The following is a 16744-nucleotide window of genomic DNA, read 5'->3' on the forward strand; positions in this document are numbered from 1 at the left end:
CTAACCCACACTGTTCTTCTGTGCGCGCAGCATGGCACACAACGATTTTGACCTGCCTCTGGCCGAGGACGGAGTCATTCTGGGGCGCAACGCGATTGTGTTCTGCCACCTGGGAACATATCGCAAGGACGGGCAGCTCATAATCCACCAGGACAATTCAAAGTTCGGCAAGAACAGCATAATCGGAGCACGCTGCGCCACGCTGCCGGGTTATGACCTGCCCGCCAGCGAGGCTCTCGCCCCCCTGCAGCTCGGCAGCGCCGGTCTGTAGGGAGGAATTGAATTCGTTTGAATTCGAATTCTTTCAAATTTGAATGAATGGAAGTCAAACTTTGCTGTTCAATAAGTTTTTGTGAGCCTGCGAAGGGAACTTCCCTGCAGGCTGGTGTGTGGAAGTGGGCATGTCTCCGAGTAAACGAGGGTTAAATGAAAGCTTATGAGAAGCTGGCTCCACAAAGGTGCACTGTAGTGGGCTTGCATGCACCACTGAGGTCAATGAGTCTTTTCAGAAGTATGCATCTCTTTAGAAGTATGCATGGACCACAAAGCAATGCAACCTTCCTGAATTCTGGAGATTTGAAATTCTTTACCTGTGTACCATGGTTTCATAGCCATGCCAGGCAGTGCCTTGATGTCTTTCAGTTCGGAATTTGTGTCTGCGCGTACAGCTGGCATTTAAGGCTGCGTGTACGTGAAGCACGGAGGCTTTTGGGGTTGCATTCGAATGCATTCGTTTCAAGAGAGTTTAGTTCGACGTCAGAATTTCATTCCCGCTGCCGACGCAGCCCTTGGGTGCACTGTACATTGCATTCAGTAATGGGTGCAGAACGCTCAGCAACGACCTAGTTTGATTGAAAAGAGTGTTGTGTACATCCTGAATCTAAGCTTGAAATCCATTTTGAGGACTTTCATTTTCCTTTCTTAGAACTAGTGTAATCAACACACAATGTAACCATGCAGTCGTTAAAAACCCTTCCAATTCAGAACTTGGGAGACGATCTAATCCCTTGTTCTCAATCGAGTCAGTGGCCATGCACTGTTCTGTGCTGAGTCAGAATCGTGCAGTCGACAAAAATCCACTTGAGGCTTGGATTGCTCTATGCTATTGTACTCTAAATGGTGACTCCCCGTCAGCAAATTTTGGCCAAATGCTCAGATCCTGGGATAGGGTTTGCGCACCGCAGGGTCTTGTCCTCTCGTGTCATCTGACGAATTCACTCTCGGGAAAGAAACTTTCGAGGTTTATTATGTGCATGTCTCGCGGTCCTTCACAGTGCAGCCTGCCCTCTCTATTGCAGCGTCCGACCAGGCGAATGAGGTCGACGTCCTGATCCTGAGTCGTGAATGGCCACAGCACAAGCCCTCTAAATCAACGTGAGCGCCCCTTCTACCGATAAAGCTTCCTCATAAAATCAGACTGGATGAGGATTGTTGCGTTGAAATACCTGGGTTTTCTGCTGACATTCCTCGTAGGCTTCCAAGTAGGAAGTTTGTCCGTTTCTGTTCCGGTGAGTTCTGTTCGTGGTTCAAATACATTGACTAAAGTCGGTTCTTGTGCGATCACAGGAGCAACATATCGCTTATTTGCCCACACAACTGAGACGGCGGGAAAGCACCGCAGTGTTGAACGAGTGAGCTCTTCCTCGATGGAAGCCCTCCAGCAGAAGCCAGCGCCACTCGCCGCATGGAAAGGTTGTTTGTATGATGATGAACCATTACCTTGCCTAAAAGATCAAGTGAGTCCTATTCGGAACCTTGACCGGGTGGTCGTCGTCACTGGGGTCTCATCGGGAATTGGTCTTGCCATCACAAAGGCGTTGGTTGGCCACCAGTGCCACGTATTCGGCAGGTGCGCTTCATACCAAGTGTTCATTACAACACGATGCTTCCATACCGCAGATGACGGAGACTTAGACAGATTTCAACTCGTGGTCCTGCGCTTTGCGTTACTGCAGCGTGCGGAAGGAGGCAGATGCAAAGCGATTGCAGGCGGAGTTTGAGGAGTATTTCACTCCGCTTCTGTTCGATGTGACCGATGAGGCTGCAGTCCACCACGCTGCAGCGTATGTCAGGGCTCTCATGAACGGGCACACCCTGATGGGGCTCGTCAACAATGCAGGCGTGCCCTTCCGAGCCGCCCTGGAGCCCCTGAGTGGCAATCTCAATTATTTTTCTTTGCGTGTTAGGAGCCTTCGTCGTAGAGTCGAAGTTGGCGTAGCCCGTCCATGTGGTCCCACTCCGCAGAGGCAATGGGGCATATGAAATATGACTCAGCAATCTGCTGAGGGGGTCTCTGTGGTATGCAGGCATTCATGTGGGCTTGTATGCAACAGCGGAAATGCCCATTGGCCAGCTGAGGCAGCAGCTGGAAGTCAACATGGTTGCACAAGTATCAGTAATCCAGGCAAGCACCAAAGCATGCAGCAAATCAGCTGCAATCTGATGATCTTGCGAATTAAAAATAAAGCAAATTTTGAACACAGGAAGCTCAGAGCATGGACGTTGCATGATTCATATGAAAAGGTGGACAGTTGTCAGATCAGATGTCCTGGGGAAAAGCACGACCAGGTATTTATATGCTTTAATGTTTTAGGAACCTATTTTTCTTCGGCCCGGCTGGCGGGAGGCAGCACATACTCAACACTTTGCCCACACTCAATTTGGTCTTTGAACCAGGGGAGTCCAGCAAGGAAAAGGATTATGGCATTCTTTACCTGCAGCTAGTCTGCAGACGCACCTTGCCCCTGACAGGAATAGCATGTCCCACTTACATGTAATACACTGATTCCTGACATTATCTTGTTATCTTAAAGTGGCTCTGCTGTGCGCGCAGGCGTTTCTGCCACTGCTCGGCACGGACCTGTCTCTGCGCGGCAGGCCTGGCAAGATCCTGAACAACTCTTCTGTCTTTGGAAGCTACACCCTGCCCTTCACGGTTAGTCACTAGTCACCCACCTCTGCCTGCCCACTGCTGCATGCCTACAATCTCCTGCTTAAACAATAGTAAAGCTCTTTTGCCAATGGTACCTTGGCTTTAGCACAAAGGCACTGAGCTGTTTATTGCCCAAGACCAGATTTTGGAAGCAATAGGAGCCTGACACAAAATCACTGACTTGACAGTGCTCTGAACCGGCCATGCACGAGCATATCAGACCTTTCGATTTTCAGTTCTTTTGATTCTCCATGAAACTGTGGGTCTTATGCTTGTGTGTCTGTGGGTGTTGCAGACTGCTTATGCTGCCAGCAAGGCGGGCCTGAATGCCATTTCAGAGGGTCTTCATCGAGAGTTGAGGCCCTTTGGCATTGATGTGGTTGTCATTGCACCAGGTGCTTTTCCACTGCTGCACTGGGAAATGAAAAATGAATTGCAATCCTGCGGAAACCAGGCACTGATCTTTCACATTGGCTTACATTGCTGACTCAAAGTTTATAGGTGGATTGTTCAATGCCCCGGCTTGCTGAAATGTTATAAATATCAAGCACGGAGCCCGCGATTGCAAATCAGTGGTCGAGTCTTGCCTGAATCTGGCAACTTTATCAAGCTTTTGCACATGAGGCAGCCATACTCTGCGGCTGTCTGCAGACAAACCTCGCATTCTTGGCAGGAACAACGTGAAGTAATGATATTTAGTGGCATTTAGTGCCGGGTTGTGTTGTGAATTAATCTGTGCAATTTGCATTTCTTTGCAGGGCCAATTGAGACAGAGATCTGGGAAGATGCAGTGGGTCATGAGGAGCAAATTGGGCATACCAAGAGCCCGTTTTACTCCTTCTTCAAGAACTTCCAGACAAAGGCAAATGCATTGACCAAGGAGCCTCACTGGTTCCTGCCACCTTCAGCCGTTGGCAAGAAAGTTTGGCAGGTCAGTTCATACCTTGTTCAAAAGCTTCGATGCTCATATCATTTGCAGGTCGTTTCAGTTTAGGTGATTGACAGCAAAAGGCAACAATAAGAACACATGATCAGATGCTGTCAATGCTGCAGGTACTCAATATGAGGAGACCTGGATTGCACTATGTGATTACCCCCAACTGGTGGTCCAACTGGTTTGGACCAGTGTATTTTCCTAGGAAGCTTGTCACCAAAGAAGTGGCACGGAGGTTTGGCCTCACCAAGTGAGTCTTCCACCTCTTCACGCTATGATTGTGATTGATTGTGTTTCCTTATTAAGAACACTGCCACAAGACTCAGCTGATGATTTAGGCAGCAATCTACTTATTCTGTGCTATGTTATTGAGATTTGCGTAAAGTTTTGGGCTCTTTTGCAAGGCATTCCTGAGCTGCCGTGCGGGATGAGTTTGAATGCCTATATGAATTCAAGAGATTTGCGTATAAAATTTAAATTTTCAGAGCCTGCGCAGGAAGGTGCAGAGGGACTGCACAGCGACAACAAGGAAAGGGTGACTTTGGACATCAACAGTAAATTACTCTTGCCTTGAGCTCACGAGCACGGGCACGTTTGAATGCAGGTGTGCAGTCATCCGTGACACCGGTGAGCAATAATTTGGCATCACTCAAAGTTTCAATGGCACACATTCCCGCTCGCTGAAAGCAGCCAGAATTGTAGCTGGCCTTCAAATTTGCGTTCAAACCTATGTGCGCAAGTATGGTAGCGGCAGCACTGAGCTGCGCTGTGGGCTGTCACGTCAAGAGTCCCTGTGGCAAACGTTGCATCGATAATTGGGTTCAAAATATAGCGGCACACGGCCTCATTTCCTGGATGCTTCCAGGATTGCAGCAGGTCTTTTGACCGCTGTTTCGGGAACGTTAAAATCAGCACTGAGTTGCGCTGCGATTGCTTGTATTGTGAAAATTTGAGATTTTGATATGGGAGGTGCCTCCTATATGATGGACACATTGAAATTCTCCGGGTGGCACCAAATTTATACCAACTTCATTAAGCCTGCCTTTCTTCTGCAATTTTCCCCGGGGGTTCCATGTCTATATTTACTGAGATGATATAGGACCCCCTGAATTTTCTTACTTAGGGGTACAAGGAAGTGTGAGGAGCCATGCCGGTTGCTTCAACTTAATCACTTGTCTTGTCCTAAATTGGTTTAAAACGTAGCTTTGGACTCTTCCAGACCTGCCTTTCTATGTGCATTAGCCGAAGCGCAGCAAAGAAGCAGTGGCTGCTAGTGTGCTACATTGCATTCACTGACACTGTATGTATTATTATTGTTCATTTAATTATTTGTAAGGCATCTCCTGCTCGTCAAACCTTTTCAACCAATGCTGCAACCCCACTGGTCAAATGCGCACCCAAATGATGGCGTCAGCATCCAGTCACCCAAGGCGCCCCCTCGGGTGACATGAGAACGTCCCCACGAAAATCCAATTCTAGAGTTGCTCGGGTATTAATCTTCTCCAAGAACCACATAATCTCAACGATTGCTAATCGACCAATTGCTTCGAAATTCTGTGCAGTGTCTGAAAGGACAACATCAGGCGCTGTCCATCTTGACCGGAGCACCCACCCAAGGTCAGCTTGGATCGTGCTGCAATCTGATGTCACAGCTGATAATGCCATTTTCAATCTTTTATGCTGCATTGTCGTGTGAGATTCGTTTCTGAGATGTACCTTCAAACCTGACCTCCTGCAGGAATGGCCGGCAACAGCCTGCTTCGTGCTTGTTCGCAGCGGACACATGATGCAGCAATCTCCTTTCAGGTGCAAGGCCTTCTGTTGTATCTGAGAGAGTAATATCGTTGCTTATAATAGCAAGAGTCATGCGAAGTCGTCATGAGTGATGCCGCATCTTCGCTTTGCTTGATTCTGATATCGGAACGAACAACGGGTATAAGTGTATGCTTGCAGCACAATGGAGTTCTTAAGCAGTCTGTAGAGCCTCTGGGTCGCGCTCGGACAGGTAGAGTGGCTAACCCAATCCAACGCGTCTTGCGGATCAGTGCTGGGCCAGTCGTCCCAGCCCGCACAAGCAAGAAGGGAGTCGGCACTTTTGGTTTCTCCAACAACAGTCGAGCACTGGCGGACCTGCAGCCTTCCTGGTACTACACTTGGAGTGCAAGCCAGGACCACGCAGGGGTAAATATTTCACTCATTTCGAGGCCTGTCATTGCGTGAAGGCCAACATGCCAATGCCATGCATGCACGCCATGCAGGAGAGCCATCTCCCTGACCCAAGGCCTCAAATGAGGTGGTCCGCACGTAGGCCCTTGCTTTAAGAAGTCCTGTCGTTTTATCCATCTGTGAGTTTGCTATTAAAAACCTCTTGTTGAGCTCCTCGTTCCCTGTCTTTGCAAATTGATTTGCATTGGGGCAGGTCATAACAATGATGGCCCCAATTGTCAGGTGCTCTTCTAGATTGGGCAGACTAATCAAGCAGTTTGACGGTGTGCTGATCTCAAGGCGTCACTGCCATGTAGAGCTTCAATGCGCCTGGCGGGGAGTTTGTGCCTATGATATGGGGCCTTGACAACTTCACAGACAAGCGCAACGAGGGCAGGGAGTTTTTTCCGGAGCTCGGCAGGATCCCAGCAAGTGCTACCCACCTGCTCGGCTTCAATGAGCCTGACCTTGACACACAGTCAAACATCCCTGACCCCATTAAGGTGAGTCTCTCGTTTACAGTAGAAGGGAACACTGCACCCTTTGGTGTCACATATGCATACACCAGCTCAGCGTGGCCCCAATCTTCCTAATTTTCCAGGGGACTCTGAATTATCTACTAGACTAGGCTAGAAAAAGCCCCCTGAGCGTTTATCCACAAGGTGGCAGGTGCTAGTAACTTGTAGTCTCAGCGCTGCAGCTGACAGTATCCGATGTATGCTAGGATGCCATCAACATGTCCAGCTCAGCACATTCATCAGTGTGAATTAGGTTACTATTGCTGTACCCGGTGCCAAAGTACTCCAGTGCAAGTGCTTACATGTGTCATTACAAATTCCCCGCTTTCACAGAAGTTTTGTACCTCAATGGCAGGCTGTCGATGCGTGGCCCAAATTGACAGCAACGGGCAAAATAGTGGGAAGTCCTGCCACATCCAAGCGTGCTACCAGATCTGGTGGCTGGATGGAGCAGTTCATGAACGAGGTCTGCCCAGAACTCACTGAATGCCTTTTAAAGATGAGTGGTATTCATTTCTAAATATTAATAAGGGACTCCGCAGTGCTTGCAGACGACGTCTGCTCCTTTTAAAAGTAATTGCCTTCCTGCTATGTGAACCTGTAGAGGCCGCGTGCTGGCAGACAAGCAGCGAATTAGTCACAGAGGCCTGCACCGCACAGCAGACCTGTTTTCACCTGAATCTTTCTGGTTTTGCCATGTTCTGCTTTGCACCCTGTTGCTGACGTGCTAAACAGAAGAAACCAGAGGGTCATCAGAAGTTGCGCAAAAAGCCTTTCTGCTGTCTCAGAGGTCTTATTCATTCTTACATTTTTTTTGGTCGCAGGCTGCCCGAAGGGAACGCACAGACCCACGGTACCGAGTGGACTTTGTGTGCGTGCACTGGTACCCCGACCCAAATGACAACATCAATGTTTCAGATCCAAAGGTCGGAGAAATCGCCGCCCAGAAACTGGAAAGATACCTGATCGACACGCATGACAAGTACCACAAGCGCATCTGGCTCACAGAGTTTGCACTGATTGACTTTAACCACGGTAAAGATGACATCAGGCAAGCTTCCTTCAGCTTTTCAGATGTGTATCTGACTTTATGCTCTGCCTGCCTCTCTAGACTGCGTTCCTTCAAGTGAAGGACTTTAGACTGAAGCACTATGCATGCATGCAAGATGCTCCTCAAGTTGCAGTCGCACTTGAGCCGTCAAGGACCCAGGCTTTTGGATTGGCGATGTCTTGGATTGGTGATGTCTTTTCATGTGTGATTGCCAAATAGATTTAGACTTGTTACTGCTTTGGGGCGTATAATCAAGCTCTCATGAAATTGCTGTTACTAATTTTGCATGTGCTGCGGTGTGCGCCAGGTTCCCATCGGAGCCAGGCCAGAAGGACTTTGTGAAGGCGGCAGTGTACAAGCTTGAGAATCTGGACTTCGTGGAGCGCTATGCTTGGTTCAGTCTGCCTGACCCCAAGCTAAAAAATGGCAATGTCCACCTGTACAGCAGCTCTGGGAATGCAACCAGCGTGGGCACTGCGTACAGCTATGCGCACGGTTGAATGTGACGTTTGCTGATTGGATCTTGCTGTCCTTGCAGCGCAAACGAGCACTGTGAGCTCCAAGGTCCTAATAAAGTCTCCTGAAAATGACATGGTGACTGCCACGCTGGCATCCCCAATCAACATCATGATCCAGTGTCGAGCAAATTTTCAGCAATGCTTATATCTCGTATCTGATGGACGTATTGAAATTCTCCGGGTGGCACCAAGTTTATACCAACTGTTTTTAAAGCGTAACATTGTTATGCACATTTTCCAGGGGAAACCATACCTATATCTAAGTTCGATATTTAATCTCATTGTTATTACACGCTTATTCCAGCCCTCAGGGCTAGGTGCGGAGCAGCAACCTCTAAATAATTCCCTACCAGCATTCCCTGCCTTGGCATTTTCTCCACTAATGGCATGTCAATACCATGGATTTCAGGTCATCCCTCAAGCAATTTTTCAGGATCTGACAGGCCTGCCTCTTTTCCCAGATCCTTGTATTGTACCAGACATCAACTGTACTGGTAGCCTGTCTTCCTTCACCCTTGCCACGTGACCAAGCCATCTGAGCCGCCTATACTTGAGCGGATCAGCAATTTTGGGCATTCCACTCCAGTCTTTCATATTGTCATTTGAGTTTCTACCTAGAGCTGTCACACCATGAATAGAACGGAGGCAGCAATTGAAACACTTCCAACCTGTGAATGTCCTTTGCAGTGACAGCCCATGTCTCACAAGCATACAACAGTGCAGATTTTACAATGACTTTATAGATTGTCAGCTGAATCCCTTAAATCACATGGGGCTCAGTCCAGAGACGCACTTTTTTCAACTTGAAGGAAGCATGGCCAGCTTTGCATACCCTATTTGAGATCTCAGGAGTCAATGATAGGTCTGAACTACAAATACTGCCCAACTATTTGAATTGCTTCACCTCCTGAATGGCATGGCCTCTAACATGGCAAGCTTGCCCTTAAGGCTGAGGGGACCGGTCTGGAACTTCAGAGGGTCCCATCCACATCAGTTCTGTCTTATCCAAATTCAGTCAAATATAAACAGACAATTTTCCTGGGTTAGGGGTACAAGGAAGTGTGAGGATCCCTGCCGCTTGCTTTGACTGAATCATTTGTCCTAAATTCATTTGGAACCTGCCTTGGACTCTTTCAAGCCTGACTTTCTATGTGCATTAGCCGAAGCGTAGCAATCAAGCAGTGGCTGTTTGTGTGCTACATTGCAATCACTGACACCGTGTTTATTATGCATTCACTCATTTTTGAGGCATCTCCTGCTCGTCAAGCCTTTTCAACCAATGCTGCAACCCCACTGGTCAAATGATGGCGTCAGCATCCAGTCACCCAAGGCGCTCCTCGGGGTGACATGAGAACGTCGGTGACATGAGAACGTCCCCACGAAAATCCGATCGTAGAATTGCTCGGGTATTTCCTCTTAAGAGTCGTAATCGGGTCCTTCTTCGCGTCGATCCGACAGGATACTCGAGGCACTCTGCGAACCAGCAGGATCACCGACAGCCTGATCGCCACACCTCTGGATAGATGTGGCACCGCAGTGATGTTATAAGGGCATTGCCAGGGCTGACACTGCCATCGCTGGCAGCAAATCGCTTGCACGACATATCTGCAGCCCCCCGAAGCGTGAAGCCTCAGGTAATAGCCTTCGACAACACTTTGAACCACGCGTTCCATGAGCAGAGGCCTCTCTGTGAGAAGGATGTGGCACTGGACTATACTGTTGAGCATCTTATACTATTTCAAAGAGCAGCATCACTGAACAGGCCAGTTTTTTCTTAGTGCAGACTCAGAACAGAACCCTACTGTTGACGCTAGAAGAATTCTGATGCACTGTGGAGCTCTGCAAGCTGACCAAACACTTGTTTACCCTTGGTTCCTGCCTTGGTTTCTGCCTTGGCTCCTGCCAAGGAGAAACAAGCCTCTGTCACACGTCTCTTTCACACATTCTGTGATGTAGGCTTGCTAGTTGTCTGCATGATCCACAGACAAACAGCTGCTGTAAGACAGCTTGACACTCAGTGCTTGGTGCAGGAACTTCTGCGCAAGCCAGAGAAAGCTGATGGTCCTGGAGACACGACTTCTCTCACGAGCTCGGCCTCCTCCAAGGAGTACTGGCCCTCCAGGGATGAATTTCTATATGCCATCATGGCTGTAGACAACAACAAGCATGCAAATCCATATGAGGTCATGGGTCCGGGCCCAGGGGACATGGGTCCGGGCCCGAAGGACCTGCGATGCCCAGGAAAGTACTGCGGATGGAATTACCAGAAGATCAGCAAAAACAAGGGTTCCTTCTTCTACGTTATCGACGATCTCAACCACCAGGGTTCCTTTGACAAGAGGCGCGTTGCCGAGTGGGAGAAGCAGGTCCTGTTCGCCATTGCAATGCAGGTAGGGTCTCACTGTACATCTTGGCAGCGATTGCTCATGTGTTGTGTGAGATTTTTTCTGAGAGCACATCCGCATCCGTTTGCATCTGTTCGGCTAGCACATTCTTTCCTTTGTCTTGGCACCTTGACTGCTCTAAGGCTCAGATGGACAAAGGCTTTGCATGGCCTGACTGAGTCATTTGAATGTGGAGTCCATGCCTTACATCTCATTACGGCAGTGTCACCACCTCTCAAGTTATACTTGTGCGTGTACGTGTACAAGCATTGCTTATTAGGCTTAGTGCTGGTGCTGACCCGGTCACTGACTGATTGAGTCAACCATCACACAACAATATTGAGATCTGGCCTGCAGGAAACCGAGACAATGAGCGGTGGGGACCTAAGCAGATGCTGTGGCGATGCTGAGAATTTCAGCATCCTCAATGTGAATTGGAAGTGCCTTGACTTGGCGGGTTACAGCGGGAGCCAGGCCGACCTCAGTAAAAAAGATGACGAGGGCAAGCTGAGAGAGGCAAGAGTTTCCATCATCCAAGCTGTTCACACCAGAGCTTTTAATGGCCACTGTTGCTGTACAAGTTGTAAGTCACGCTTTCCAAGGTATCGGCCTTGTTAGCATGCCATTGTTGCGCATGATGTACTGCTCTCTGATTCCTAAACATCCTTCACTACCCGAGGCACAAGGCTATCTCATTCAGATCTAAGGATAGCAGCGACGGTGCAGGTGCTCCCATACTTTGTCAAGTGGATGAGGGGTGAAGCCAAGTACAGAAACAAGCCTCAGATTGGGGCAGACAAAGGACAGGGCCTTGCATCAGCCCTGAACTTTCATCGTGGGGGACCTTGCGGCTACTGCGACCCCTCCAATCCACAGCTGAACTGCCAGGGCTACAGAGATGCCATTGCTTCGTTGTTCTACCTCATCTCCAAGTACTCTGACAAGAAAGACAACATCTGGGACAACAATAAGCGCATCGGGATCGATGTGCCATACACCAACATCAGCTGCCCTGCAAACTGCTGAATACTTGCCGACAAGTGAGTTCTGAGTCACACCTCCCCGATATGAGATTGAAAATCTGTGTGTCGTGCGCTCTGTACCTGGCAGGGCTAGTAAAGGCCGCTTGCACGGTTGCTAAAAGTATGAAAGCTATGAGGAGCGTGTGCATCATCTTGCTGATCCTTGGCATGTTTGTAGCTTCCAGTCACAGTCGTCCCACTTTCAATGTCGAGCAGGGCCTGCTGCCAGACGACCTGAAGCTGATGGGCAACTGGTCTTGTGGCTGCTCAGGCACCTGCAAGAGCTCGTCGCTGATGAGGGGTGCCACTGGTTATGGTGCCAACATTGGCAGGCCACCTCCGCCTGCCAGACTCACTATGAGAAAACATGCATCAATGAAGGCGGTCTGAAGACCTATGTTGGGGGCACCTGTATTGAGACCTGAAACCTTGGCCAAAACTAAGTCAGTGCATGGCATAATAGCAGCAAATACTTTCCTATGTGCAGTATCCATGTGAATGCATCTCAAGACTTGGACGTGACGTAGAGGACGTGAGTGGCCTGTCCTATTTGTATTTTCAGTGTGGTCTTTTACTTGTCGGCTGGGGTATAACAGACTCATCAGATGCATCCTTTGATTAAGAAGCTTCATTCCAGTCGGCTGTAGGACTAACAGCTGCAGCACAAGCTTTAAGGGAACATACGAGCTGCAACTTGGCTGCCTTTCGTTACAGGTGGTACTGCCACTCTCAGGAGCGGCACCAAGATGGCAAGATGCTCGTCTGTCTTGTTCAACTGAAGCTCCTTGCAAGCAACTTCGAGCTACAAATTGTCTGCTGCAACTTTTCAAGCTTGTAGACAGCTGTTGCACCTGGCACACATAGAAACTTGATTTAGTGTCCCAAACCACCACAAGGCCAGCATTGCTTTGTTTGCAAAATTTCCTGATTCAAGCAGGTTGCTGCATTCCTGACACAAACGTCAAAGCAAAATTCAAATTTTGCACGATGTGCGTATCTGCAGGACCCGAGGTGGCCAGCGTACGGCTGCACCAAAAGAAAGCAGTTGAGAGGTATAAAGATGTCAGGTGATGGCTGTCTTGATGATTAACTAAACTCTAGAAAAATATATCACACTGCTCGAGATTTGACAGTGCTCGGGACATTGTGGCTCGCACTCTATTGATGTGTGGATCTGATATATCGCTGAGGTCTTCAGTCCTGACATGTCATAATCAAAAGTACTTTAAGGCAACTTACATTGCGAATGCAAATGGTTCCTCTGGCACGTAGTACACATCAGCCTGTGCTTCACAGTCACGATGACCTGTGCTCCAGAGCTTACACCTGAGGATCATGACGATCTGCACTTTTCCAATGTGAGCTGCTGGCTTTTTGCACCTGTTTTAAGGCCTTTCTTATCTAGGCGATCAAAGAAGCGCGTTAATTGCTGTTGGTGATGCTCGTATGATTTAGATATGCCACATGCAGCACATGCTCGCTGGAGCAGTCGCTGGGACGCTGGAGCACACCCTCATGTTCCCAGTGGATACAGTCAAGACGCGTATGCAGGCACTTGCACACCCAGGACAGAGGGTGGGAGCTCTGCCCCAGTGAAGTGGGCCCAGCTCCCAGATCAGCATCACTGAAAATAGGGCACTGGTTAGCATATTTCTACAAAAATACCGTGCTGTAGCTATCAATGCGCACTGCTTGAGGTAGCAATAATGACCTTGGTGCGGAATGATGTGCAGCTGCATGGAGTGCCAACCTTCAGGGCGGTGCAAGCGGTGCTCAGGAGAGAGGGCATTCGGGGGCTCTATGGGGGAGTGGCCGCAGCAGGCCTCGGAGCAGGGTGCGCAGCCCCACAATTGCTACCCATGCAGGAGCAGAACACTCCTGATGCAGATGTACAGAAGGGAGATGAAAGACATGCGAGATCAGAAGTCTGCCTCAGGGTGTGATCAAGGCAGGGGCTGCTGTGGATTGGTCAATAGCTCAGGGTGACCCTGCGCAAATGCAGCTTGCATAAGTCACCGAGCATAATGCGCAAGCGGCTTTGATCACTTGACTAATGCCGTGCCCACGCCCGCTGCTGCAAGCATGCGCTGAAAGATGCCACTCGGCCGGCGCCACCGATTTGTGTCGTCTCTTGCCATGACCGTGGCACATTCTGCGGTGCCATGGCAGTGCCTGATAACGCACAGTCGTTTTGTGCGCTGCTGACGTGGCGCTGAGCTGGCAGTTATTGCCTGAGCAGGCAGTCACATGCGGTGCAGCTCGGGTCTGGGGTGGCGGCCTGATGCTGACGTGTCAGACAAAGTCACAGCCTCCTGGGAGATGCGCGTGATGTTGGCTGTGTGTATGGGGAATGCACAGGCCATCGCATGCAGTGCATTTTGCGGTGTACGAGGCGGCCAAGCGATGGCTGGGCAGCAACGCGGAGAACGGATTTGCGGGCGCGGCTCTGTCGGGAGCGACGGCGACTGTCATTAGCGACGCATGCATGACTCCCTTTGACGTCATCAAGCAGCGGCTTCAGGTGCGCAGCCCCAACTCAAGATGCCGGAAGCACCCCAAGTAGGGGTTGGCTGCTCCATTTTTTTGGTCTGACAGGGCGTCAGGAAAGAGTCAGGAGGAAAGAGTCAAGAGGAAAGAGTCAAGAGGAAAGAGTCAAGAGTGGCCTCAGGGGCTGCCCTTGGTGTTCCTAGGAAGTTCTAGAGTTTCGCTACCTCCCTAGCACTTTGGGCACAAAATGGGAGGATATTCTGGGCCGACCAAATGTCCATCGCAAAAGTCAGGAGGCTAAGGCCATTTCTCATGAGAATACCCCAAACCCCCCTGCGATGGCAAGTCCCGCCAGGGATACTGTTCTGCAAGCAGGAGGGCTGCAGCATGTTGGTGTTCCTCCAACTGGCCTGCGAAAGGGGCCCTTTTCCAATGTAAGCTCGCTCTGTGCATGTCAGGCTCTAGGCTCTGTTTTACAGATGTGTGAAACAGCCTTTCATATATTCTCAGACTCCTTGGGGCAGTGAACATTCCCAGTGAACATTCAGAGCTTGTAAGCAGACGCTTTCTGGGCAGGTTTGGTTGGAGGCTTGATGTGTCAGGCCCAAGAAGTGATCAACTGATCCCTGGGCGTGGTGTGCACAGGTGGCACACAGCCCTTACAGTGGGTTCCTAGACTGCCTGAGGAGGACGGTGCAACAGGACGGCGTGTCAGCGCTCTTCAAATCCTACCCCACCACAGTGAGCAGCAGCTCTCGTGGTCTCATGCCTATTTTGCTTCCTGCACAGCCATATCTGTCTTTGTACACTCGAGTGGGCGTGAATAAGCTGTGAGGTATTTTCCATTTGGAAACGCATTCATGCTCTGTGGTCTTGTGCTTCTAAAAGCGCAGCTTGCAAGGGGGGGTATCACTTCTTGGCTCCTTGAAGCTTCAACTATTCCTGTGTCTATAATTGGATGAGCCTCCTTGTTGATCCTGTGCTGCTGTGCCTGCAGCTGCTGATGAACATCCCTTTCATGGCGATCTACTTTGCCAGCTATGAGGGCGCCAAGCAGGCGCTTATAGATCACTCGCGAGGCGAGGAGACGCTACTAATCCAGGTGAGATGCGATGCACTACCAGGCTGCAGACTTCTGTATGACCCGCAAATGTGGCTGCAGACGCCCTGCGTGTATGCCGTACGGCCTTTGGCTTTTGGGTTTTCGCCAACCTGAAATAATAACAATAGTATATACCACTAATCCAGGGCGTGGCGGGGGGTGCGGCGGGGGGCGCTGCGGCCGCTTTAACGACCCCTCTAGATGTCGTGAAGACCCGGCTGCAGCTGGAAGGCGTCAGCAGCCCCGTGCGCTACGTGTCCATGAACGTGGTGCGCGTTCCCTCCCCAAATACTAACCTGGTTTTAAGTCTACCCTTTGCCTAAGTTCAGGACTTCTGGTGTGCTGGCATTTTGCAAACTCTCACAGCCCTCCCAGCTGAGGAGCTATGCTCGCTGGTCAAGGCTACTTAGTGCACCTATGCTTGTTCGGATCGGCGTGCCCTCTGGTCCGGCATTAGCTGGGAACATGGCATATCCGTGAAAGTTTAGAAAGTTTCCATAACACAACGCAATCCCCTGCTGCATAGTTTCCAGGGTGTTGAAAATTGAGTCTATCGTATAGGAGTGTCGAAAAGCATAGAAGAGGAGCGCATGCAGGGCCAACCTGAGACCCATACTCTATGTTGATGTTGGCCTGCTCTTGACCTCATTTTTCTTGCCGAGTCAAGGTCAAGCAGCCGAGGAAGGGATCTGTGATGCAGGTGAGCACGATGCCTATCAGGGCAGAGGATAGGCAGTATGGGCAACATTATTGAGAACTGTTGTGAATACTCGTGCAGGTGAGCACAATGCGGCACATAGCGGCGGCTGAGGGGCACAAGGCGCTTTGGGCGGGGCTGCGGCCGCGTGTGCTCTTCCATGTACCGGCAGCCGCCATCACCTGGAGCTCCTACGAGACCATGAAGCTGCTTCTGCGCGACAGGAGCCTGACCGTTGTGTGACCGCTCATGTGTCGGCATGTGCGCGCATGTGCAGAAGGCATGTGCGCACATGTGCGGGCTGCAGGCGGTTGCATGTGACGGCGGACGGCGCGGTGGACCATTATGTCAGCCATGTGCGGGCTGTGTGGCATGTGTCGGCAGATTGCACGCATGACCGTTGTGGTTCCGTACATGTGACAACATGTGCGTGCAAGTCCCGGCAAGGGTGAGTTCTTCTTAGATTTATCTAGTCGGTGGTGCGTTCCTGGTGTTGTGCTTGATTTTACTGCTTGATAGAAATTGAAATTGAGCCCACGGATGCATGCCCCTTAATGAAGTAAAAGAGTGCTGTATGTGATGTCGGCTTAGCTGAGAGATCTATAGCGATTGAGTTGTAGGAGGCAGAACTTGTTGCTGAGGTTCAACTTAGTTGGAGATGACATCATGAATTTAAATTGCAGGCATGTCTCCCATCCGCATTGGATGTGTGCATTGCTGCCAGCGTCCTGGGCCCACACATTGGGGTGGTAGTGATTTGCCTGGAAAATTTCTCAGGGCCACAGAATTGAGCACCGAGTGCCATGCACTTCCCTTCATGTGTCCGCTATATCATGATGATCATGATGAACATCCCACAGGCAGTGCCGAAAGTCCCATGCGATCCTTGCCTGG

At 50.0% G+C, this 16744-nt stretch overlaps 3 protein-coding genes across 3 annotated transcripts in view; all 3 read left to right on the forward strand.

Moving 5' to 3' along the window:
• The window catches only part of COCSUDRAFT_58181 (hypothetical protein), a gene marked incomplete at both ends in the record, with an annotated part of 38836 nt that extends 30696 nt beyond the window's left edge, over window positions 1-8140 (forward strand). The window contains 10 exons of the mRNA XM_005644431.1: window positions 31-267; window positions 1956-2152; window positions 2307-2389; window positions 2834-2935; window positions 3228-3327; window positions 3691-3863; window positions 6389-6574; window positions 6945-7055; window positions 7414-7598; window positions 7948-8140. Of these exons, the coding sequence (XP_005644488.1) occupies window positions 31-267; window positions 1956-2152; window positions 2307-2389; window positions 2834-2935; window positions 3228-3327; window positions 3691-3863; window positions 6389-6574; window positions 6945-7055; window positions 7414-7598; window positions 7948-8140 (1567 nt within the window). The remainder of the gene's footprint in view (window positions 1-30; window positions 268-1955; window positions 2153-2306; window positions 2390-2833; window positions 2936-3227; window positions 3328-3690; window positions 3864-6388; window positions 6575-6944; window positions 7056-7413; window positions 7599-7947) is intronic.
• A 2204-nt stretch (window positions 8141-10344) lies between these two features.
• COCSUDRAFT_58182 (hypothetical protein) lies at window positions 10345-11568 on the forward strand (the record flags this gene model as incomplete). The annotated part of the gene is made up of 3 exons (XM_005644432.1): window positions 10345-10548; window positions 10900-11064; window positions 11269-11568. The coding sequence occupies 3 exons, from the start codon at window positions 10345-10347 to the stop codon at window positions 11566-11568; spliced, it is 669 nt and encodes a 222-aa protein (XP_005644489.1).
• A 1060-nt stretch (window positions 11569-12628) lies between these two features.
• Window positions 12629-16072, forward strand: COCSUDRAFT_25571 (mitochondrial carrier; the record flags this gene model as incomplete). Its single annotated transcript, XM_005644433.1, has 8 exons — window positions 12629-12922; window positions 13035-13139; window positions 13298-13398; window positions 13923-14085; window positions 14697-14792; window positions 15049-15153; window positions 15300-15422; window positions 15932-16072. Coding segments are annotated over exons 1-8 (891 nt in total), but the record flags the coding sequence as incomplete, so codon positions are not given.
• Window positions 16073-16744: the final 672 nt, after the last annotated feature.

This window comes from Coccomyxa subellipsoidea, assembly GCF_000258705.1.
Source record: "Coccomyxa subellipsoidea C-169, whole genome shotgun sequence".
NCBI classification, from domain to species: domain Eukaryota; kingdom Viridiplantae; phylum Chlorophyta; class Trebouxiophyceae; family Coccomyxaceae; genus Coccomyxa; species Coccomyxa subellipsoidea.